The sequence below is a fragment of the Hetaerina americana genome, unplaced genomic scaffold, assembly GCF_022747635.1.
Source record: "Hetaerina americana unplaced genomic scaffold, ioHetAmer1.1.p SCAF_10, whole genome shotgun sequence".
Classification (NCBI taxonomy): Eukaryota; Metazoa; Arthropoda; class Insecta; order Odonata; family Calopterygidae; genus Hetaerina; species Hetaerina americana.
The window spans coordinates 5362496-5388115 of NW_027286070.1; the positions used below are offsets into that span (position 1 = coordinate 5362496).

The following is a 25620-nucleotide window of genomic DNA, read 5'->3' on the forward strand; positions in this document are numbered from 1 at the left end:
CCAATGTTGTTAGATAGTGTGTGCACATCGTAGGGGATTTTCACGTGTACACCAAGTGCGGCAGTTTTCGAGATTTTTCGATGATTCTTTTTTTATCGTATAGGTGTATACATGTTTATATTTTTTAACTTTCGAATGGCGTTTCCTCACTACTCAATGTAGAGGAATCAGGCACGGAGGAGTACTGTGAAAAAACGTAAGAAACACGAGGGTCTCTCACTGCAATAGACCGTGAGTGAAATGGCCTCCCCTTCCTTGACATCCACCAAAATTCAAGAGGTTAATGTCATAAAAAACATAACATTTCCGGAGGAGAACTTCTATGTGGGCTTAGATAGCGTATATGAGGGACAAGATAGCAATAGCAGCAGCTGGGTTCGTGTCATGACAGCCACATATTGTTCCGTCGCGTAGAACGACCCTTGGGCTGTTGGTGCAGACCCGCCCATCAGAGGTCTTCCATCCGTGTCTCCTCCTCCCGTAACTGTTCCTCGCATTAAGCGGGTAGGGGGAGGGGTCGCTTGGATTTCTAGCACTAGAGGTCCCATTTTTGGCCCATTGTTTCCTAGTCTTACGCTCACTGGGTTAATGAGGTTATTTTGAAGCCAGTGGGGGCCGGGAGTCACCTTCCACTTCCCCGCGACAACACTCCTCGCCTTGGCTTGCCCGTGGGCCAAACACGCGAGAAGCGCCGGCGTTGGGAGCGGACGCACCACGAACAATGGCCTGAACGCGGTCGCGGCATCCTGGGTCATTTTCTTCGAGCGGTGGGCAACTGAGATACTTTGATACGTACAGTGCATCGGCAACCGTGAATCCGAATGGCATATCCGAAATGTCACACTGCTCGGGTTGACGCTGAATTTCTCTTTAGAGGCGTCAACCGGAGTCAAACTTGGGCCCTATGGTCAGTAGTCTAACGACCTATTTCTGGACTACCACAATCCCCCCATATTACACACAACAACAACAGAATTACATACGATGATTTAATAGTAGGGTTCTCCATTATACTGATCTCCCACGTCACTTACCATTTTAAACTGATTTGGATAAATTGAGCACACAAATGTAACGCAGTTATCTCTTAGGAACTTTGAAAAATTTACACGGCACAACAAAAAATGTGCCAAATATAACAAAATGGGTTTCACAAATAAATGTTATACATAGACTTGAATTTTCTGATTAAAAACATTATTATTTTGGCCAATTTTGCGGACGTCACCGACGGTTTTGATATTCAACCACCACTTTTGTTGCGTTTGATGATAACGTCGAAAGTGGTCGTTTCGATTCGACGCCGGCGGCAAGAAGCCGAGGACCCAAAGTCGGGACTGACTGGGGGATCATGCGTTTACCGCGTGAGGGGCAGCAACCATGCCCGTTTAGCGCGCATCATACGTTGTGAAAATTTAACATGCAGGAAGGCTTAGGTCATTCCTTTCATTTTCATCTCCGACTAATGAACGTATGATAGCAAAAAAATATTTCTCCGGCGGGTCAGCCTCGCAAAAAAGACTGATTCGCTAAAACCAGCTCGTCGTCGATCGAAGGCAGATTTCTTCACTCACCAGAGTTCTTCATTCGCATCTCTTGACTTTACTGTGAATGTTTGCAGCCCACTAGCTGCTGCTAACCCGTTGAATATAGTAACTGAAGGCTTATTCAATAGTTAACTTAATCAGGCCTTAATGGACGAGCGGCGGGCCTCCAAGATGCGTCACTTGACCAGAGCAGTAAGTGAAAAATAATCATTTCATCTAAAGAGGTACGATGACTTACCCAAATCGGAGTAAATTAATTTTCTGAATAGGGGAAGTTGAATTTCCTATGATTGACCCGGACGCATTCATTCAACTCTTCAAGTTTCGATGCGTTCCCAAACCACGGGGGGGTGGCTGGCTGAAAAGGTCGTGAATTGGGAGAGGGGGCGGAAGGATTCGGGAAGGAGGGCCATGCAGATTGAGGGAGGGGAGGGCAGATGAAGGGGAGACGATCCCCTACATTTTCCGGCGCCTTATTTCATATATTCAATGATTTTCATTTGGAGTGTGGGAAATCTTCGTTTGGCGATTTGTGTAGGCTCTGCTAGCATTATCACTAAAAATATCATGAAGGATCTTCGCACTTATATTTCCTAAATTGTTTTTACGACGATTTTTTTGGAATTCTCACTGTTTTAAAATGAATTTCCCAGATTAAAACCCCATGGCCAGAAGTCGAACGTTCAATTGCTGATCATATAACGCAAAAGTCATGACAACTTTCACCTTCTGCAAAAGGTGACATGAAAATGTGGGAACCTCGAAGGTCAGCCTCGGGCAGTCTGCGATCGGTGGCCACGTTGTCGTCGAAATTTCAGGGGTAGGAGAGGGTCACCGTTCTTTTAAAAGAGGAGGAAGAATCCAAGAGTTCCAGCCCCAGGGCTTAGAGAAGGGGCGACAGGTCTAGATCTCCTAGGATGTCATCATTCCGTGTCTAGCGCCCCTCTTAGTCGCCGCGGGGTGGTATACTATTTTCCCCGCCCTTTTATCTAATCACCCGCTCCTCCGCTACCAATTCTCCGTTACCCGGAAACGTTCGATGCACGCGTATCACGACACGCCAAACTGCTGTTTCACGCGAGCCGCGAATGGGAGCGAGGGGCGGGCGGGTAAGAAGGGGCCCGCGGGCCCGGGAATCCGCGAGGGCGATACGAGGCGTGGCGACGACCACCCGGCGGGGACCCTTGACTGTTCATTGTGATCGTGCTGTCAAGTAGAAATCCACATCGAGCGAAAAGAAATATCATATCTCTCTGGTCTGATGGGATTATCTTGACTAATTTTTAATTTCAAATTCTTGAGGTGAAACCCAAAAACTAAATAACAAAAGATATGAGTGCATGGAATAAGATCAGCATACGTCTCAACAAAATGATTGGGCAATCGAAAGATAGAACAAGTAGAGGAGTTTTGCCATTGTGTTGCAGGACGTGAACAGCAGCAATAGTAGGTACAATGAGGGCGTATGTTTCCTTTACAATGGATGTTTTAATGTCGCCTGATGGATCTCGTAAGGAGCAAAATGACCCTGGCCATCCGAGTGTTTTTAAAGCAAGGCTATAAATACATACTTACATACATTGGAACTGGCACTACCCTCGCCAGGTAGGTTAAACCATTAAATATTATTTCCAAGTCACGTTGTGCGATTGAATCAAAATCATGGAGATTTAATGAAACACTCATCACTTTTGAATTAATCCCAGAACAATTTTGGAAAAGTGGTCCATTTAGAGTCTAGTCTCCTATCGTGAATAATTTCCACGATCAAAAAAGAGCTCACGGGGTGGAGCCAAGCAATCATGGAAAGAATAGGAAACATGCCTTCTCGTGGAAGGGTATTGGAAAGGGGTTTGGGGCAGGGGAGTACATGCATACACGTACATAAGTGTCGAGGGATGCACCGGAAATGACCTTTTGGCCGAGAAATGGGGAATTATCGGGCCCGGGAGGGGGGAGGAAAGGTAAGAGAAGGGAGGTCTAGGCAGAACTAAAGAGAGACCGGCCCATCGAAAAAATGGTCTCCTCAGGAAACATTCGAGGGAAACTCGACTCGTTATAAAGCGTTGGTTATTTTCAAAAATATAGGTACTCGTTTTCGGAGATGTAAAATCAGCGCTGAAAAGTTTAATTAGCGAAAATAATGAAAAATTGAATGTGATATTTCCATCAATTGCGTATAACAATGCTCACTGCACAGCTTTCGTATTGAATTGGAGTATACTCCAAACAAATGTTTATTCTTATGTTTAAGTAAAAAAAAGTACATATGTACTTCCCTCTTTCGTATCCAACGATACTTTTACAAGGCCATTTTAAAAGTATTATTTAGCAAATTTTGCAATTATTTGAATGACTCAAATCTACACATTAAGACGTTTACCCTATTCCTACTGGCGAACTCGAGTTCACGGTAGGGCAAGCTTTCAAGTACGAAAGTTAAGCTGCGATAGCCCAAGCGTCAGATAAATATACACCATAAGAATAAAGAGTCATTGAATAATCAGCCACACTTCAATGCCGCTTCCCCAAAGCATCATCATCATCACCATCGTCATAGGCTATCAACCCGGGGATTGATTTGTAGCAGCTCTGCAGTCTACATCCTGTTTCAATCTGCCAATCTATTTATTCCTACACATAGTTCATTACGATGGCGTCTTCCATCACCTTGTTCTTAGTTCTTCCATCATCATCTTGGTTCTTTCTTTGGCCTACCTACGTATAGTTCTTCCCCACTAATTTTTCTTCCACCTTCTAATATTCTCTCTTCACCAATTCTTTAGAGTGCATATATCTTCATTTGCCTTCCTTTCTTTCATTCCATATTTCCTCCGCCTCCAACCTTCTTTCTTCTGATACTCCCATCGCCCATAACTCGCTGTTGTAAGAAACTACCTTCGTACATAAGATTCCATGTACCTTTATGTCTCGGCTAGTATTACTTGCCGTTTATATTTAATTATTTCCTCTGGTAAAAGGTCGTCTTCGCCATCCTTTTTTTACGTATACAGCTTCATCCATCGCTAGTGATCACGCTGCCTCGAAATTTGGCGAATTGTTCCTCCCGTACCAAAGCGTCATTCTTGAGTATTAGGAGTTTCTTTATGCACCAAAAAATCAGAATCTATATAGCAAATCGATTACTTTGTCAACCCCTGGGAGATCACCTTCAGAGTCTTAAATTATGTTTTCCGTGATGCTCATATTTCTTGGAAAATGTGTTGAATGAATGAAAATCACTGTTGTGTTTCTGGAAGCACCCATGGAAAAAGGATTGATTTCCATTTGGAAAAAAAATATTGCCTTTTCATGTTCTATTTTAACTTGCAATGGAAAACACCCTCAAGGAGATTTCATTCACAATTAGAGAAGCTTTCAGTACAACTTACTGTATATACTGGCTAGCATCATACTTGTAGGTATTCCCATTAGGACTCAATTCCGGAATCTGTGTCTCAAACGGTGGTGATCGCTCGGAGAGGTACAGGTTCACACACACACATACATATGGTTACAAAGTAAAACAATTTCGTACTTGCACAATGCTCCTGTTAACACTTTTTCACACGTCCTTTAACTGCCGAAAACTTTACACAGGGTGAAAAATGATTTTTGAGAAATTAATGAGCTTTGCTCTTGTTTTTCCGTTCCATAATTCAGTAGCCGAAAGTCTCATTAAAACTGACATTTCCATAAGCTTAACATTTAGATTCAAATCTGGATAATAAAACTTATCCTCGAGAAATCTTGGCGTTAATATTGATTTCCGTAGTAGTTGGCATTCAATGGCCGCATTCATGCCAATTAAACGCGCTTTCTGTGTGTCGTCTGTCAACGATTTTCAGAAGCGAGCGAGGGACGCAGCCATAGCGGCGACCTCGCACACAAAGGACGCCGTATCTCCCACCATTGTTCCCCTCCCTCCTCGCCTCTATTTTGTTTGGCCACTTGTTTGTCTTCTTTCGGCCCGGAAGTTGCCGGAAACTGGCGCGAAGAGACTCGGCGATGTAACCGACGCACACTCTCATTGCCTTTCGGAGGTCAGCCGTGCCATTTCTCATTCGGCGACTTTTGTTTCACTTCGTTATTGCTGCGAGGTACGGAGACTTCCACGGGCAAAGGCCAAGGCGAAACAATTCGCACAGAAATGAATCCATTATGGTGATGTATATTTTTAAGATTTCAATAAAATTAGAGAGATTAAATGTAAAACATTTAAGATGTCATTGTTTTCCAAAAACGATAAGGGATCAGAATAATATGGTCCGACCGCGGTAAGGGTAAAAATATTCGGTTCAAATTTAGTCGGGTGTGCATTCCCCCCCTGATACACACCCTTACGGTGACTTGAAGGGCAATAAAAAATATAAATACAAAATAATTTCCAAATTAATTGGCGCGAGATTCACTCGATGTGCATACACGAACAAAATCATTGATCTTTTAACGCACGAACGAGGAAGGTTTATAAGAAAATTCTGCGTGAATTCCATTTAACTTCGTAATTATTTCATGATCAGAGAGGAAAATTCCTTAAGATACATAGTTCCAGTATGCTTTTCGTTGCTATCATTTTTTCGAGAATTGTATGCATTGCCAGAACTTTCATGAGCTATCATAGACTGATACCCAATTTTTCTTCGTTGACTGCGGTTATTTAAACTTCTGCTCGCATGAGAGAAACTGTTATTTTACCGCCAGTTGCAATACAAATACTTTTTTAACGTGAGGTAGAACATTTTAATTTTAAATCTATTAAACTCAAAGAAAAATATTATGAAAATACGGCACTAGTTCAGTATAGTATTCAGCGTAGTTCAGTTTGAGATGTGAACTCTCTCTAGATGTTTTACTAGTCACCAAATATCCTCAATATGACTAGCGTTTTCTCCCTCCAACATCTGCGAGGCCCGAAACCCTAGGGAAGACTGGCATAGACCTCACTCTCACTCTCTCATTATAGAAAAAAGCATGATGCGGCCATAAAAACCCACGGAGCACATTTCATATTATTTCTTGTACAGGTGGTCTATTATAAACATTGAGTACTTTACATTTGCGCAGGTTTAGCAAGCAAACTTCTTATAATCCGATATAGCTTCGAGGATGATGAAGACGATAGTATAGAATTCAAAAATATGTATGGCATAATTAAAAAACATTTTAAGTAAGATATTGAGTATACGCGTTCAAAGCTGGGATTGAAATGTTTAGGTATGCGAAGACTAAGAGCTAGATTATACGTGCATATTGCAAAGATGACAATCGTGTGGGTTTTCATCCGACATAGGAAATATAAGTCAGCCCCCCAAACTCCCAGGTAGGACAGGAAATCGTCGGAAAATATGAGAGAGGTGCACTGCCGAACGGATAGATCAAAACATTCGCTTTTCCCGCGCACTATTCGCGACGACTTCAGGGGGAAACTCCAAGACGAAAATGGGATGGTACTGAAGTAATCAGTTGGGAGCATAACACAAGTTACATTCCCCCTCCTCAACTCACTTCACTGCTGGCGTCCTAACAACCCTCCCCCTGCCATACGCCCTTTGGTCGGGTGGTGGGGTATCGTGCAAATTAAGTTGTAGTACTAATGCCACTGTTAATTGGCAGTTCTGCATGAACAGAATGTTATACGGTAATTGGTGACTTGGTTGGATGGGAGCCCGCCCCTTTTTAACATGTTTCCGTATTTGTCTGCTTAGTGTTGTCATTGATATATGTAGTACTTATTGTATAATTTACATATTGTGCACTATGGATGTTGAATGAATGTTTTGTCCGATCAGCCCCTTTTCACAAGCCATTTTCGGTGGAACACGAGGTGCTAAGTCATCGTGGAAGTAGTCGAGTAGAAGTAGGAAGGCTGGTGACCTAACACCTGCCACACGTCCTTGCGATGGCTTGCTGGGTGGTGTATAAATAGATAAAAACAAAGATTATGCGATTTGCCGGAAAGATAAAGGCTAAGCTAAACATTAAAATAGGAGGGCAAAAACTAGAGCAGGTAGAACAGCTTACGTATCTCGGTAGTGTATTGGACCAACACGGTCAAAGTAGAAGGGACGTAAGGAGAAGAATTGCGCTAGGCAAAGAGGCTTTCACAAGGAGGAGGGGGTTGATGACAGGGACGTTGAGTAAGGATGTTAAGAAAAGACTCGTAAAAACTTTGTTATGGAACGTAGTTACGTACAGCTCGGAAACATGGTCTCTGAAGCAGGATGATAGACGTACACTGGAGGCTTTTGAAATGTGGGTGTGGAGTAGGATAGAGAAAGTGAAGTGAACAGAAAGAAAAACAAATGAGGAAGTGTGGTAGGTATGGTGAGCGAGGAGAGGGGTTTTTTGGGAGAAATCCTATGGAGGCAAGCGAAATGGATGACGGGCCTATTGATCGGCAGTGGGATGTTGAAGACTGTAATAGAGGGGACAATGTTGGGCAAACGAGGAAGGATAGGAATAGGAGAGGGATGTTGGGTGGAATGATCGGAGGAAGGAAGTTCACAGAAATGAAGAGGGATTGTTTTAGAGTAGGATGCTGGGTTGTCTTTTGCTAGGAGTCCCAATATATTTATTTGGTAATTGTGTCCATCAAAACCTTAACGGATAACCTAACTTTATATTAAAATATATATATATATATATATATTTATTTATATGTATATATATTTATTTATTTATATGTTTATATATATACATATATGTATACGTATACATATATGTATAATTAAAGATAGACAGATCGATAGATACATGTAAATATATGCTTTTGCGAATGATTTACATGTATTACTGTAATACGTATATACGCATGGGGGCCCCCCTACCCTGATGTGTGAATTTCACACGCCGTTTAGGGCTTAGTACTGGGTGATCTCTACCATCACCTACTAAACCGACCTTCGGGTTGATTACTGTGTTTTTATACGCATGGGACATGAGAGGGGGGGTGGCTAGGGCTGTGGGTTGGGGTGAGGAAGTGTAGGATGTTGAAGGTGTGTGGGGAGAGGTTAATCGGGTGAGGGAAGGGGAAGAGGCAGTGGTGCCTTGGCTATGGCATGGGATATTCACTGCGATAAATCCGCAAATTAAATTAGCGCATGCGTGGGTGGGTGGGTGGCATTGGAGTGTGGTTAAGGACAGCAGAATAAATTTCCGATTCGAGTACATTTTGGGGTTGTCGGCCGAGTGAACTCTGCCGGACATCGCGATTTTCAAGGAAATACACGTCGGGGGAAAAGACGACCTTTTGGAATCGAGGAAACGTGTCCGGGGAGGAAATCAATTCGATGGTGCTAATGAGTTGAAGTGCTGTGGTGACAGTAGGACTCAGAGAGATACCCCAGTGGGCAAAAAAGTCTTCGCCATCCATCCAATTCTGCCATTTTTCATGCTCATCGATTTATACTGAATCTAAGATAAATCAGCTCTGTCAGATCTAACCAAGATAAATCATATGCTATTCTCTTTTTAAGAAAAGAGGCTAACCGCTGGTTTTAACTGATTAGACCCCATGATATTCTATTTTTAAAAAAGAGGGTAAAATGAGCTCCCTGATACCATTTCAATTAGGTATATTTTATATCATTTAGTATAGAATTTTATTGTCTGGTACGAATTAACTGAAACATTTTTGCGGTATGACAGCGCGTGAGATCTCTGCGCACCTGGATCCGATTAAACACAAATCAAACTCGAAGTGAAACCATATGCTTAAAAATCACAGCAATTACTTAGGGGACAATGTAAGGATAATTTGACATCCTATAATTTAGACCTTGGAATACAGCGAGTATTCTGCCACATTGTTTCAGTTTCCTCAATTTCTTATGAATAAAACAAATAAAAGAAGACTATGGGTGGTCTTCAATACATGATGTTGGAGGCGAGTGGTGAATGATAGAGATAAAATGAGAGACAAGGTATTATAAAGAATAGAGAAGGCCATTCACTGCAATTGGCAGTGAACAAGAACAATAATAGCCTGGATACTCCTCGAAAAACAATGGATTCAGGAGGAGTATGGAGGTGGATAATTGGAAGGCCAGAAGAACTACAGCTGGTCGAAGACGACGCTCCACAACAAATTCACATGGGCTTAGAGAAGGGTTTAGGGGGCACGCTCAAGAAGATTAATATCAGATATTGGTAATATTGGAGAACTGCAGTAAATGATCTTCAGATTGTATATTGTATATGAACTTCAGATTTCAAAATGAATTATGCAGGCTAGATGTGAGAAATCGTCTTTAGATGAATCTGAAGTGTATTTAGATAGTTTAGTAGCCAACGATCCACTGCTAGGTTGTCTGGTAGGGGGTGAATACACACTGAACTAATTTTTAACCGTATATTTTCAACCCTACCGCGGTCGGACTATGTTATTCTGATCCCTTATCTTTCGTAGAAAAAAATGACATCTTAAATCTTTCTGTTCTGCTCTTATTCTCTCTAATTTTATTGGCATGAACTCTCCTACCGTAGTACGATGGGGGTAATAATACATTTTCAGCATCATTGCTAAAGAGACATCCTTCCAATTTATACAATTAATTTAACCTTCACTCCGTGAGTTATTCCCAGCCGAACTGCTCTAATATTTTTGGTACGCTACTAAGTTTATCATGACAGCCTTTTACAAATCTATCTCCTCTACGCTGCACGAGATTCAATTCGGCAATTAATCCAACTTCGTGATGATCCCATATACTTGTAGAATATTCTAAATGGGGCAAAACTAACAACAGATAGCATTTCTTTTTTTAACCTCTCCATCACGTATACCGAGTACTCTTTTAATAAATCCTAATTTTTCGTTAGCTTGTCCACATATTCCCTGCAAGTGTTTCACTCAGGAAAGATCGTGAGTGAGGGTAACGCCTAGTTATTTAATTGAGTCTATCGATCCAAATTCCTGAGGATTATTTTTATTATTATTTACAAAGTACCCTACAAGCTACCACTAGGGTGTGTGGCAGGGGGTGACTGAACACCAGAATAGACTCGACCCAAAACATCATACCTCCTAGAGCGGTCGGACAACGTTATTTTGATCCCTTATCATTTGTGGTAAAAATAATATCTTAATTCTATCTTTTCTACACTTAATCCCTCTAATATTATTGACATGATCTCTTCTACCGTAGTACGAGGGTTAATAATGTATTTTTCTAAGTAGTCATAATATTCATAGTAAATATCAACATATTTAAGACGGTCAGCGAATTTGGGATTAGTCCAACTAAAAAAAGGTGAAGCAGCACATGCGCTGTAAGCATTTACCATAAAATGTATACATACCTATTTTGAAATATTATTTAAGGCTTAAATTAATTACCGCAATTCGATACTGGGTATATACACCAGCCTTCAATAAATGAAATCCAAAGTTCATCCTTCTATTCGATCAAGGAACATTTCCAAAGTTATATGCAGAAACATATGGGTCAAATAAATAATCCAATTGATCGCTGCTTGCTCCAGGTCTCGTATGTATTTCAAATAATAATCGACCATTGAAAATTGCTTTCTGCCGAGAAAATACATGGTTAAAATATTTGTGTCCGAAAAATAAATGAAAACGACGCATTGCGTGTGCTCGTAAACCCATATACCACGTAGCATATTCTAAATCAGGCCTAACTAGCGAAAGACAACATATCTCCTTGACCTTCCCATCACATTTACTCAAAATTCTTCTGATAAAGCTTAATTTTTTGTTAGCTTGTCAACATATGTGTATGTGTTTCACCCAGGAGAGGTCGTGAGTGAGGGTAGCGCCTAATGATTTGTTTGAGTCTACACTTTCTATTTCGGTGTACCCGATGCATTAGGCGCTCGGGAGGGAATTGCTCTTTTTCCAAAAAATCATAACTGCGAAATTTTTTAAGTTTGATTCTAATATCCAATTGCCGCACCACCATTAGCTTATCTGCTAAAGCTGCTTTGTCCTCAGGATTATGGATATATCTGTACACCACTGCATCTTCGGCAAAAAACGTATCTTACTAATGACTACGGAGTTAATATTGTTAACGTAAGGAAGCATTTAAACTACCTTTCTTACGAAACCATTCACAAAGTCTTTAATCCAACTCAGGATATTTTTATTTATACCATATGTTTCTAGCTTTGTGAGTAATTTGCTATTTGAATGGTTTAACCATTCGTACGAATTGCATTCCGTCCCCCGCTCTTCAGTACCCTCAAACTGGACGCACATAGACGAGCAGTCAGTGGGACGAGCCGAAATCATCAAGACATTCCGGGGTGGTGTTCGTCGATGGCTGCAAAGTTCAGGACGGCCACGGGATGCGTTCGCGAGGCGTGCAGCGACGGTCGTGGGCACCGCGACGCCCGAGGGAGTAAAGGCCACGGGCGGCTGATTGCTGTGCATAAGCAGGAGTCAGGAGGGGGGAAGAGGGGAGGTGGTCCACTTCCGGCTACCGCCGCCGCTCGTGTGCATCGAATCGAAACGCGAGTGTCGCTGCGTTTGGGTACGAAAGCAAGCACGTGTTGTTTACGATGTCACGCGATTCACAATGTGTGGTCAGTTGCATCACCGCTGACTGGAACGGAATAGAGATGTGCTATTCGGAGAAAAGTATCGATCCAAACCGTATTGACTGAATCGATTCACTCGACAAATATTATCGTACTAAAATCGAATAGATTCTGATCAATTCGATTTTTCTGACACAAGGATCTGAATCTATGCATTCCAGTCGAATTATCGGCTTTATACTGAAATCCATTGCTTGAATAAGTCGAGATATGGGAAATTCCCTGACGGAGAAAAATCGATGATTTTTTCGTCTTAAAATTTCAGATAGAAAAAATGGCTTCAGGTTCGAAAATCTAACCTTATTGAAGGTAAATATCATAGAGTGAAATGGAATCCGGGAGAGAATTGAAGGGAAAATTGAGATATAAAGATCAAAATGGAATAGTAATTTACCATTTCAAAAATTAGGAATCCTAATGAAGGAATCGTTTTTCTTACACCGAGTTTTGATAATATTCCCTCTCCAGTTTCCCGTGAATCATCTGGTGTCTCGGAAAAACATAGTTGACATCTTAATCAGTCCCAAAGCTGTGGTATTTTGTCATCTTTTCCATTATAGTTATCATTGGGATAATTTCCGGAGGATACACTCTCACCGACTCTTGACCTCAGACCCCCGCTTGATCTCAGACCACCTCTGCGGTGATTGCAGTTAGCATTCCCAGCTATTAATCGAAGAGAAATCCGGTTCGATTCCCGTCTGATGATTCCCACGACTCTCGCGTGCCATTCGGCGATGTTGCCCCCAGAGATTGACCGCCTTGCAATGTGGAGCACGCAGGGTTAAGAATGGGCCACGATGGGCGCCCCTGAACTTCACCGACAAACGTCAACCGATTTCTCCCGCCCAGAGGTAGGTTTCACGGGTTAGGCAGAAAGAGAGCATTTAAGCATTTTATTTTCATGCGAATTACTTATACCCTTGAGCATAATTTCTTACCATTAAAATTTATTTTGTATTTCGAAAGATATTGAAAATATGACACAATTTCCAGATAAAAAAATAAAAGAAAACAAATTTTGAAAAATTCAACAAAAAAAAATGTTCTAATATACACTGTACGTAATTTCTTCATCCCAAATTATAACTTTAACTCCAAACTATAAATGGTGCAAGCCCGCAGGATTTTGAAAAATACTTCGAGTAAGGAAAGGAAAAAACTGAAGCATAAAATTCATTACTAGCAATTTAATATGAAATATAAGGTAAAAGAGGAAATATATTAATATAATATTTTTGAAATGTGCTATCTATACGTATCCAAGATACCAATAAATCTCCATTTGAGAATTTCATAGACTTAATACTTAAATGCTTCCAATAATACTGTGGCCCTTTATTTAATGTCAGTGCGTAATGCGTAAATCTGCTACCATAATGATCTGTTCATAATGATTGCTCAGGGTGGATCTCATCTCATTACTTCAGTCCAACAAGATGGGAGTACACGCTCACAAGGCATTCAACGGCTGTTGCTCAGGTGCCTGAGGGTGGGCCCTGAATTGCATTCCCATAAACACTATTACTCGAAATAATTCACGCAGGCCTTTTGTCCATTTGTTTAAATTAAGATTGCAGCCAATATTTTTAATTGAATCCTACGTAAACCAAATGATGATGATATAGAATCTTCGTCGAAGTGAACCTTTTGTTCAACCCATTGCAAATTATTCAATGTGGCTAACTTTTCAGCCAGAAACTTTGTACAACTCTATAGATTAATGGAAATCTTAAAAATTATAAAAATCATTGCACACCACGGATAGCAAGTCATTCCCTCCAGTAATTCCAATATTCCCTGAGGAAGGTTGGACAAATAATTCTTATAATTCATGAACTTTCCATATTTTTTTCTTTTTATATAATTGACCATATTTACTAGTCGTAATGAAAATAGTCTGTGGAAACGAAGATCTCTATTCAGCGCTCTAGAAGACCGGTGATTCGCACCAAAATTTACCCAGTATGTCAGAGTCCTCCTTATTCCCTTAGCGTGCACAAGTCCTCTTTCCGCACCTATACTCTAAACATCGCGTGGATCGCGATGTTTAGAGTAAAACGTCTGCTTCTATCAGCCACCTTGTCTTACAAGTTAGGAAAATTAATAAAAAAATGGACTCCAGGTTTTGGATGCTCCAGAAATTTTCGCAGAAAGAACAAACGTGAATTGAAGCCCTAAAATCTTTGTTCAATGCACCCATTTAGTCATCAGTTCAGGAACTAATTTATTTCTTTGACTTATACCGCTTGGTAGATGGAAGAAATAATAATCTGATAATGGCTAATAATCTGATATCCTTCTCTTCCATGCCAATCCACATCATTCACAAGATATTTTTACTAAATGGACCTCTCATCTGAATAAGACTCTTCATGGGAAATCGTGCGCACGATATTTCATCGCGCTCTCTTCCGCTCGAGAGATTTCAACTCGCACTGGGATTTCGTTCCTCTAACAATCTAGGTGATCGGAACGGTGCGGTGGCTAGCGTACGGGCTTCCCACCGCGAGGGTCCGGGTGTAAATCCTGGAGACAGCAAATATTTTTCAGTGGCATCCCGATCCCTACTTGAGTTGCTTTGTGGAGAGCACTTTGAGTGAGTACGACGTCCGTCGGATGGGACGTTAAACTGCGGAACCTTGGTACCTTTCGACAAGAGCAGGCTAATGCCGACGCCGGGTTTCTCTCCACCCTTCCTTTCCCATCCATCCCTAATGGCGCAAATGACTTTAGCTATCGGTCGCCTCTCATAAAAACTACTACTACTCTAAAAATCTATAACCCGGAACATCATGTGGGGTAATGCCCATTCGCTTCTTTGTCTTTCGTCACGATGCCGAGTCTTCAGAGCTCTACCCCTTTTGCTTTCTCGCTTCCTCTTCGTCTCGACTGCCGGCGACGGCAATGCACTTCGGCCAAAGTTCCCGACTTCATTTCTGTGAAGCGGTGACCGTCTGAGAAGTGAGGCACATGGCAAAGAGGGAAATGGAATCTACTTCTGAACGAGGGAGTAGAAAATACATTCAGTCGGTTGGTTACAGTCATGTACACAACCCTATACTGGGATCCCGAATTGTGGCGTAATAAGCCAGAGACTTTCTTTTGCGGGAACTCGATTTTGATGGCTACAATTTGATAGTTTTAGAAATTGTAGTGAAGGTATTTTAAATGAAGAAAATGCGTAGTTCCAGGTTTGACTAGGTGGAATTCTCTGGCATAGAAAGAAGAAAGAATTTCAGTATTGCAAATTCCACATTTCACTCATGGTGACCATCGTTTCGCAAGAGTGCCGCATCGTCTTTTCTTTATTTTTCAGTACCTTCAGAGCCATCGCTATGGTGTGTGGAACGGGATGAATTCACACCAAACTAATTTCGGCCTGAATATTTTTCCCTCTACTGCTGTCAGAAAATCCTATTCTGATCCCATATCGTTCCTGGAAAAAAATGACATGTTAAATCAATCTGTTCGACACTTAATCTCTCTAATTTTATTTGACATGAGTTCACCTAGCGTAGTAAAATGGGAGTAATAATACATTTTTAACATCATTGCTGAAGAGACATCCTTCCAATCCATACAAAAGATTTAATATGTGATATAAGATTTAATTACCTTCGCTTTGTGAGTGATTCCCAGCCTAGTTGCTCTAATATTTTGGATACAATCGTCAGGTGAACGCGCAGCCGTTTGCGCTCCCCACAAAACTCTCCATCATCTTTCCCGCACATCCGCAAGTACGCAAGCATACGTAGTTCTCACGTGATATACGTTTTCACTTGATGATTTTCTGGTGTAGCGAAACTTCTGTTTTATGGAAAGTAACGCGGAACTTACTGTTCTTTATTTTTTCACTTGCCTTCGTGGCTCAAGGCTGGGAAAACTGATTAGACTATCTGTGAAGCACCATATTGTTTTTCTCATTTAACTACGAAATAATCGAATTATTACCATGGGGCATGAATAACTACACAAATATATATATATATATTTGTATAGTAGTTCATAAAGTAGTAAATATTCTTTTTTTCCATTGTCAGAACACAAGGAAAAAAGTTATGAAATATCATCCATATGGGGATATTTAGTGTTCTTTGTCCCTTATGCATGTGGCCTCATAGGAAGCCCATTGTCTGCACGAGCTCATTCTCAATTAGCTGAATTCCGAATGCCATTCCATCCTGGGAGAAAAGAAATTTCTAAAACCCATGAATGCATATATTTAAGAATAAACTCCAGGAAATGATTTCGGATCTATTCCTTCATTTTGCCTGGCTGAGGGAAAAAAACTTTCAATAGGCATAAGAAACTCAACATGCTGCTATCAATCAGTAATACTCCTTACTTATTAATCTAGAAAGAAAAGCCTCATTAAATCCCAATATGCTGGCCACATGCAATATTTCTTTACTGGCTTACTTAAGCTATGCGGCCGAAATCAATATCTGCACTAAATTCTGTGCGGGCAGATTCAACCGCGGGTGTTCGTCGCAGCCTATCGTCCCCCGTACGTATCGGCGCCCTGATCCCAACCCTTCCCGACCCCCCGAGTCTGCACTGCACCGTAACGGCTGTCTGCTGGCCGGTCACCCCCACCGGGCGTGACGCCAAGGCAGAAGGGGGCGAGGCACCGGGGGAGGGGGGTGGAGGAACGGAAGAACAACAGTTGAATATTTCGCGTGTGGGCTGTGGGTCGCCGACCCCTTGGGAAGGGGAGGGCCCACACGCATGCCTCCGCCCCACCAGGGGATGCCATTCTGGACGACGATACTCAAGTTCATGTCGCGATTGAACTTGACATTCGGGGACCGGAGAAAAGGAGACTGGTCATCCAGTGTCGTTTCGGATGCGAACCTATTACTGCCAGATCGCATGACACAATAAGCAAATACGTCGCAAATGCAGCATTCAAATGATGAATCAGAGTTTCATTTGTCCGTCTCCTTCGGTGAACCAGTTCTTATTTGGAATTGGAGTGGAATGAAATCGCGTGGAATGTGGGAGTGCGAGTCTAATTGGGCGCCACGCTGAGTCTCCCAACAGTGTGGCAGCGAAAGGGTTCCAGATATCAACAAAGTGCTTTCGAATCACCCGTTGCGCGGAAGGAGGAACCCGGTCTCACCCATTCACCGGCTCTCCCTGCATCACCGCTCGTTTTCGACAGTGAACACTTACGCATACAGCTGAACCCAATTACCGTGTCCCCATTATAATTGTGATGTAATATTCGAATGCTTATGGCTCAAAACTATATCACAATGTTTTCCTCATGGGCATGTAGGCGCTCTCTTTCTAAAACTTGAGGATAGGCAGAATCTGCATATACTCTCACTTCTCTCCCATAACAAAAATAATTACCTATCTAAGTAATTATCTGATAAACTGGTCCTCATTAACAGTATGCACCAGGGGAAATAATATCTACTCAATACCTCGACAGGACACAGTAACTTTTAAGCAAATCTTTGTTTGTAACATCTTGTAGACTCTGGAACATTTTGCCTAAGGACATTAAAAAATGTCAGTAAATCACTTCATTCAAAAACAGATTCACTAAAATGATTCTACACGACGGAAATACTTCTCTTTAAATCTACGCTTATGCGTTATCTCAATTCCTCTTTACCTGCACTATTTCTGACCATCAACTTCACCTTGTATTAAAAAAACGTATACTATTTCATTTTACTTTATTATGCATGTCTATGTATTCATGTGTATTTATTGTACTCTACTCCATTGTACGAGGGTCATCCGGAAAGTAGTACCCGTTCGTGAAATAAAGACACAAAAGTAAATATTAACAAACATAAAAAATTTTATTTGAAAGAGGATACTTTAAACTACTTCTCAACATAATCTCCAAGCAAATTAAGGCATTTGTCATAACGTGTGACAAGTTTCTGTATTCCTGCTGCATAGTCCTTCGCCGCCAGCTCATTGAGATACGCGAGGGACCCATCTTGCACAAATTTTTGCGTAATGCAGATGGTGTTTAACAATTTCATGAACAATTGTTCGAGAAACATTGGGAAAATGCTCACAGATGTCATCAATTGTGACGCGCCGATCGTTCCTCACGAATTCGTCAACTGAGCTCACCAGTTGGTCTGTAATGACAGACGGTCTCCCCGAACGCTCATCGTCGTGTGTGTTCCCCCTCCCCATGTTGAAGTTGCGACACCACCGCCGAACAGACGACTCGTCCATTACATTGTCTCCATACACCTCCTTTAATTGGCGATGAATATCACATGGGCGAACGTTTCTTGCATTGAGGAATTTAATCACTGCCCTCACTTCACAACTGGCGGCGTTCTCAATTTTTTTAAACATTGTAAACAATCACAGAAACAACACAGGCAATGCTAGCGTCACGCAACTTGGCTCAGAGAAGGCAGACAAGCCACTGAAGCTATCTGACCTCGTCCAGCGGCTACTCGCGTCGTCAGCACTTCATGCGGCACGAACGGGTACTACTTTCCGGATGACCCTCGTATATCGTATTGCATAAGTATTACCATATTTTTTGTACTGTACCTCACACTGTTATATATGTATTTATTGTACTTTATTTATTTATTATTATTTTTACTATCTTGCAGGGTTTTCGCAAGTTTTTCACACATCCCCTTCTTTGTGGGTGTTTTCCTGCGTGAGTTTTTACTAGGGACTTCATGTCTGAACTCCATTGGTTTTTTTCCACGAAAGTGCATATTTTGCTTATTTCTTTTAATATAAATATAACTTTACTATTCTTTTCTTATGTCGGTTTATATTTCCTCTTATTATTATTATTGTGTACTTGACAAAGGGTTACATAGAAGAAGGGACCTTAAGGTCTCAATTTCACCCGAATAAAGACTTTTATCTATCTATCTAACTATCTACCCTTGTCCCGCGCAGGGAGGTCACTGGAGGCCGGTGGAGTACAGCAGGTGGTGGTCTTCCCGCATCTGAGCTGGCGGGTCGGGGGTGCGGCGTCGTTGGAGGTGAAGGCCTTCGGGAGGAAGTTCCGCCTGCGGCTGAGGCGCGTACCGGTTGACGCGGGGGTTGACGATGGGGGCAGGGCCCTATACAGGGGCACGGGTAGGGGCTCCATGGCCTCCCTCGAGATCTGCGGGCACGCTCTGGTGAGTGACCACACGGCGCGAGTGCTCTCTCGGCTTGCACGCAGCGATCTGTTCCCTTCCGTGGACGGCCGCACTGCCGCAAATAAATTGGTCGAAATGTTTCGTCAAATGCAAAGAAACGGTGCAAAATTCCACGGCAGCAACGAGAATCTCCATGTACGATATAAATCATTGTCCTTTACCGGAATCCGAATCCAAGTCCCCCGATTTCCGAGGATGGATAATGTGTTTAAAAATTGGCTGTAACCTCGTCAAACGGGGTGCTGTGCGCACGTTTGCGATTATTTCGCAAGAGACATTGTATGTAAGTGCGGTAATTAGTCGATATATCTTGCTACTTTAAAGGCCTTAGACATTCGCAGTGTAATCTTTCGGGTCTAATGAATCGTTTTGTTCGGAGATTAGATTAGGTAAACGGTGAGGAAAATGACACCCGAGTGAGGAGTGGTGTGGGGTAGGCGGGGAAATCCGAAGAAGGGTAAAGTGACGCGGGTCCGTCGCCTCCACCACAGGGAGGGGAATATGTGGCAGCTCCGGAGGCGGACAGTAAAGTTAGATATTAAAAAAAAGAGAGCAAACCAGAGTAGGAAGATTAGTTCGTTCATTTGGGTAGTACGTATAAGTCCACATATTTTAGATGAAAAAATGGAATAGTATTTTGAACATTCGGAAAAGAATTATGCTACGTATTTGATCAATTTTAATTTGTCAAATAATTGAAAATTGGAAATCCAGATTACTGGGTACTGATTTCATTACGAGGGATGGAATAGAAGTACAGCGGTACATAGTCCCTGAATCCCTCGAAGGCCTGTCCTAACCAGACAGGTCACTGCGGATGTGGAGCACTAAATGATGCACACCTCTTGCCATTGGATGCTCTCCGCGCAGGTGGTCGGCCCATGAGCACATGGGCGAAACACTCGTGCGTTCTAATCTCCTGAGTGCCCAGAGTGCGGCGCAATCCCCCCCACCTCCTGGCGCACCCCTCTGGAGGAGTCAAGGCTACACGAATTCATTTCGCCCGCCCCCTCCCTCTCATTACAATGCCCCGGGGGCTCGGAATGATTACAATGATGTTTCGGGGCGATAAGGCACAATGAGTGAATAGTAATCTTAATCGATCAAGGGGGGGAGGGTTGGATAAGGGCGGAAGTGACCGCAGGTGGAGGGAGGGATCGCTGAGGACATCTGCCGACGGTGATTGAATGAATCCCCCGCGCGACCTCCGTCACTCGCGGACCAAGGGTCAAATTAAACTTATACAATTAAATATATACTCGTGAATCTCCGGCGTAAATTGGTGCTAGTGATCATACTGAAAATACCTGTGTTGCCTCTCTACACTGACAGTATTACTGCCGTGCCGTATCTCGGAAGCTAAGCTCATTTAAGAGGTTGAAGGAGTTGAAAGACCGAAGAGGTCATGACCGTGATGAGGGAGGCACCACGGTCACCGATTACCGAAAGGTGACCGTGGTGTCTCCCTCGTCACGGTCACTATTAGTTGGTAAATACTATTTCGGAAATATAACGCGTCCTTCACTACTACGGCGGAGACATTTATCCATGTTGCCGCAACACAACAATGTAGCAATGGGTAAGTTACATTGTCGAATTTTTATTAGACGCTATCTTCAATATTAAGTTTATTCATTGATACCATGTTATACAGACTATACCTTGATATGAAGAATATGGAAAATAGCTATGATGTTAAGTTTTCGCTCGTATTAATAAAATATTTCCATAATATTTCAAAGCTTTCATTCGTTGTTTAGTAATTTTCTTCGTTCGCCTTTATTACGAATTAAAGGTGATATATGGCAGAAGTGTCTATATTTCTCTACTGACGTATCATATTATATTATTATATTAAGTTTTAGAGCTTATTTTACATTTTATAAATCTTGATTGAGGTCCTACAAGATCCTATTTTAGACAATTGAAACAACTTTTAGAAACGATCATTCCATACACTCATGAATCCTCTTCCGGCGTTGAAATCTCTCTTTGGCGCCGCACTCTTCTCGCCAGACTGGTGACATCTTCACCACCGCTGAGGAACACCATTACTCAATCCGCCCGCTGAGCCCCGAGCGGTGCGACGGAGGCAAGGGGGGACCGGGGTCGACCACCCGCCGCCGCTCCGAGAACGTGGCGCACGTGTTCTCGAGGCTGGGCGGGGACCGGTGGGGTGAGGCCAGCCCCTCCTCGCCGCCCCCCGGGGTCTGGCGGAGGGGACTGCTGCTGCCACCGGTGGACGAGGGAGGCGTCGGGGAGGAGTGCGGAGGGCGCCGCCGCCCCGTCCCGGGGTGCGGCGGCCCTCGGGCCCTCTCCTCGGCCCCCAGGGCCCTACCCGCGGCTTCCCATCCCCGCTCCACGGCCCTCCTCCGGCCAGCCGCCGCCCCCGCAAGCCGCCGGGTCCCCTCGCACCTCTACGTGGAGACGGCTGTCTTCGTGGACTCGGACCTGTACGCCTACATGGAGGAGAACTTCTTCCCCGTGGACACGGAGAGGGAGGTGAAGAGGGTCGTGCTAGCCATGATCAACGCGGTAATTACCTACTACGGCACTGCCGCCCCCCCAAGTAATGATAATAAAGTTAATGTGAAACATACGTTTGCTAAGTCGTCCTAAACATTCTGAAAACTCATTTTTATCACGGAAGACAATCAAGATAAGAGAGAATAGACTGCAAAATGGATAAATCAACAAGGGTAGAGTGGGAAGTCTGTGCAGAAGTCGACATCCCGTAAGATATTTTTTACAAGAACGATAAGAAAGAGAAACTGCTTTCGTGGAATTCATTCTGACATGTAGTCAGCATACATTAGTCAATGCGCAGTACATTCCCTTCGTGTCTGGTATTAAAATCAAACTAATCTTTTTTTGATAATAACTAAATAAGATCCGTTTTACGAGAAGTGCGCAGAACGAGATATGATACATTAACTTGTCGCTCTTAGAATACCCAATGGTGTAAAAAGTGGTCGCCACCAATGCATAGCACCAAACATTGTCCTGGCAGCTCGCTTTGGCATGGAAAATACCTGCTTCGAACAGGTGAAAAATCCCATTGCTGAACAAATAGATCATTACTTCAGCAACATAGGCTATGCGGCATGAATACACCTATTGACATATTTGCGATAATTGTGTCACTGTGATATTTCCAACTGAGGTCTTCAACTATTCAAAGATCATGAAATGTTCTGACCCTAGAGATAAGTAGTACAGTTGGATTATAGGCTTATGTACTGTGGGCGCATTTTTCCCTTGAAATTGAAGACATTGTTTTCTTTTCAGCCATTCAGAAAATACGGTTTTTGAATGCGCAAATGTGTACGCATGAAGGAAAGGCGAGACGATCCGAGCCATGCTGCCGTAAATTTTCTGGTGTACACAATGCTCCTTGATGATGATTTTTTGGAGTAGAAAGATCTTCATTTCATTGGAATACACGTGGGAACGTAGTCAGGGGCCATAGTAAAAAATCCCTCGAGAGGCCCCCGATAAAATTGATTTCCATAATTAACGCACGTTCCACCAGGAAAATTTCATCGTATATCCAGTTTACAGGGTGCGTGGTAATCCAGGAGGTAGAGCGTTGGGCTACTAACCGGGGAGTTTGGGTTATATTTCCGGGCACCCTCAGCTTCGCCGAAGCTGTGTAATTTTTCAGGTACCAGATCTTCCTCCTGGGAAACCATAGGCGGCACAGGTAAAGGAACTGGCCGTCCTACCCTGGAGTGTGAATTTCACACGCCGTTGAGCTTAGTGCAAGGTGAGCTCTCTACCATAATTTATCAAATTGACCTTCGGGTTGATTACCAGGGTTATCCAGTTAGCACGCAACGAAGTTAGAACCAAATTGCATCCCATGTTTATCAGTCCCAATGCAATAACGCTGCGGCTGATGAACACGGCGAGCCCTGCTTATCCGGGACTTGGTATGGCCATGCCATAGAATGCACTAATGAAGGTTGCCTAACTTCATTAATGATAACGCACGTCAACATTTAGATTTCCGCATTTTTAGAATCGCCAATAAATTCCGCGTCCTTCGAAACCTCTTTCGCCCTCTCCCTGTGCCGCCAAATTCGAAGCGTGACTTCCAGGTCTCACAAATGCTCGGACCGAGCGTAATTCTCGTACAAGGTCAGTTGTATGACCGCATTCGTTGATCAAGGCAGCGTTGACGCCCCGATGAACGATTACGCCACATTGTGAAGCACCCTCACTCTTCCCACCAACCGATACCCCCGCGAAATGATTGTGCTTCATTCAAGTCTTCTGCACGCCAAAAGAGGAAGTGAAATATGCACGTAACAAGTTGCGAATTACAAGTGCTTTACTCTCGGTTCGTGAAAATTCTCCGCGGTCGTGAAGCCGATATAGACAAAAAGTCAAGTGCATGACACACATTTCCCACTTATTGCATGCAAGACATTTTAGACAGTTGTTTAAAATAGTTATTCTAACAAAGAAAATCGAATTACTTCTTCGTCCTTTGATGCTGGCCTTTCAACTGTCATACGATATTGATTGCTAGGGGGTTGTTTATGAAAAATCATTTATTTCTAGTCAACGGTATTAAACATATTTCTAACAATGAAGCTAATAAAATAAATGACAGAAATCTATTGAAAAATTATGGATTAGAAAATCCTTAATGACAATCAAAGGACACCATTATATTACTACTACCTAAAAAGTTATTTTTGCTAGGTATCTACTATTTCTCCTCATCCCTAGCTCAAGAAAAAATGTTCATTGCCTAACTTTTCCCTACAACCTACATCCAGTGATGATGAAGAAATTATGATTGTCATTCATGGACATGGGAGTGTCCTGGAAGGTGTGCTGAATTTTCATGTTCGTAGTATTACCCACTCATTAATTTACTGTGAGGGTGCGGTGCTATTTAGTCCTCTTATTTCTCTGTTGCATTTCTCCCCTGTAGATAGAGCCTACACATACAAGTATACCCTAAAGTCACCCAAGGGTACACAGCAGAGTGTGAAAGCATAAATATTCTTACTCTTTACCATTCCTATGTTTCTTTGCTGCTCTTTCTATCCCATTTTGAAGATCTACCCACCTTCTCCCAACTTTTGCATTGCCCTATCCTCATTAGATATTTATCAAGTTTTTCATGGTATTCGTTCCTTTCTACTCCTTCAAGATTTTATTTTGACGCAGCCAATTCTTCTAGTCCTATTGAATTTTAAATCTCATTTCCTTACAAATAAATTATAATGTGAACATGTGAACATCGACACCTGGGAAGCTATTAGAGTTGATACCGCCATTCCTAAAACTATGACTAACCATGACATAAGCAAAATATCCATCTCTGTTCCCAGCATTTTCCACAAATTCTTAAGCCTATGATAATTTTTGAACCAGGTTAGTTGATATCAGACCCTTTCTTCAACAGAACTCAACAACTTTCACTCTAGCATTATTTCTAATTCCTAAACTATTATTTCTGAACTTTCTCTCATCCATCCCCTTGCTCATCACTGTGTTCCAATCCTACATTACTATCAGATGCTTCTTTCCTCGAGTGTTCTCAATTAATTCTTTTAATTGATCATACAAACTGTCCACTTCTTCCTTCAAGTGACTAGTTGTCAGCATGTAAACCTGGATAACCACTTGATTGGTCAGGTTTACCCTAATTATCCCTATCAATAAAATTATATCACTCACCCACTATATATTATACTTCTCCCCAGATTCCTATTCAACACTGCAAATATTACATGTTGACTTTTCTCCTATAAACATAAACTATTCTCAAGCTACCACCCCAGTAGTCACTGCTGTTGCTCCATCACACCTCATGCAAAAGTAATATTTCTATACCTTGTTTCTTAATTCTTTCCAAATTTTTAGTTTCACTGTCCTCAACATTGTCCTAATATTCCATGCCCCTATTCTAAATATTACAGTTCTCTTCTGGGTCTTATTTTCCCCCTATTCCACTTTTGCAGCTGCCCGGCATAATACACAGATCATTGGGTCAAGTGACATAGTTTCCAGGATTCTTTACACTTTTTTGCCATCCATTGTATCATGGGAAATGATGAGTGGTAATGATAAGTGAAATCCAAAGTAGCATGGTCTCCCCTTGCCTTCCTCAATAATCTTTTAAAATGACACCATCACCCAAATGGCTGCCCCACTGGGGTCAAATGCAGCCTTTGCAGCCACCTAATCAAGGAACAGACACTGCATGGACTGCCTTCATCCAGCTCCTACCTTTTGACCAATCTCAAATGAGTGACCCTACCACGAGCAAATATCATTATATCTGCAAGCATCTTTCTTGTAATCAAAGGAACATGCAAAATGCGATCCAC

General features: G+C 42.3%; 1 protein-coding gene across 1 annotated transcript in view; it reads left to right on the forward strand.

Annotated features, from left to right (window-relative positions):
- LOC139700195 (A disintegrin and metalloproteinase with thrombospondin motifs adt-2-like) overlaps positions 1-25620 on the forward strand; it is a 63848-nt gene that overhangs the window by 19718 nt on the left and 18510 nt on the right. The window contains exons 3-4 of the mRNA XM_071598783.1: positions 19023-19249; positions 21287-21805. Of these exons, the coding sequence (XP_071454884.1) occupies positions 19023-19249; positions 21287-21805 (746 nt within the window). The remainder of the gene's footprint in view (positions 1-19022; positions 19250-21286; positions 21806-25620) is intronic.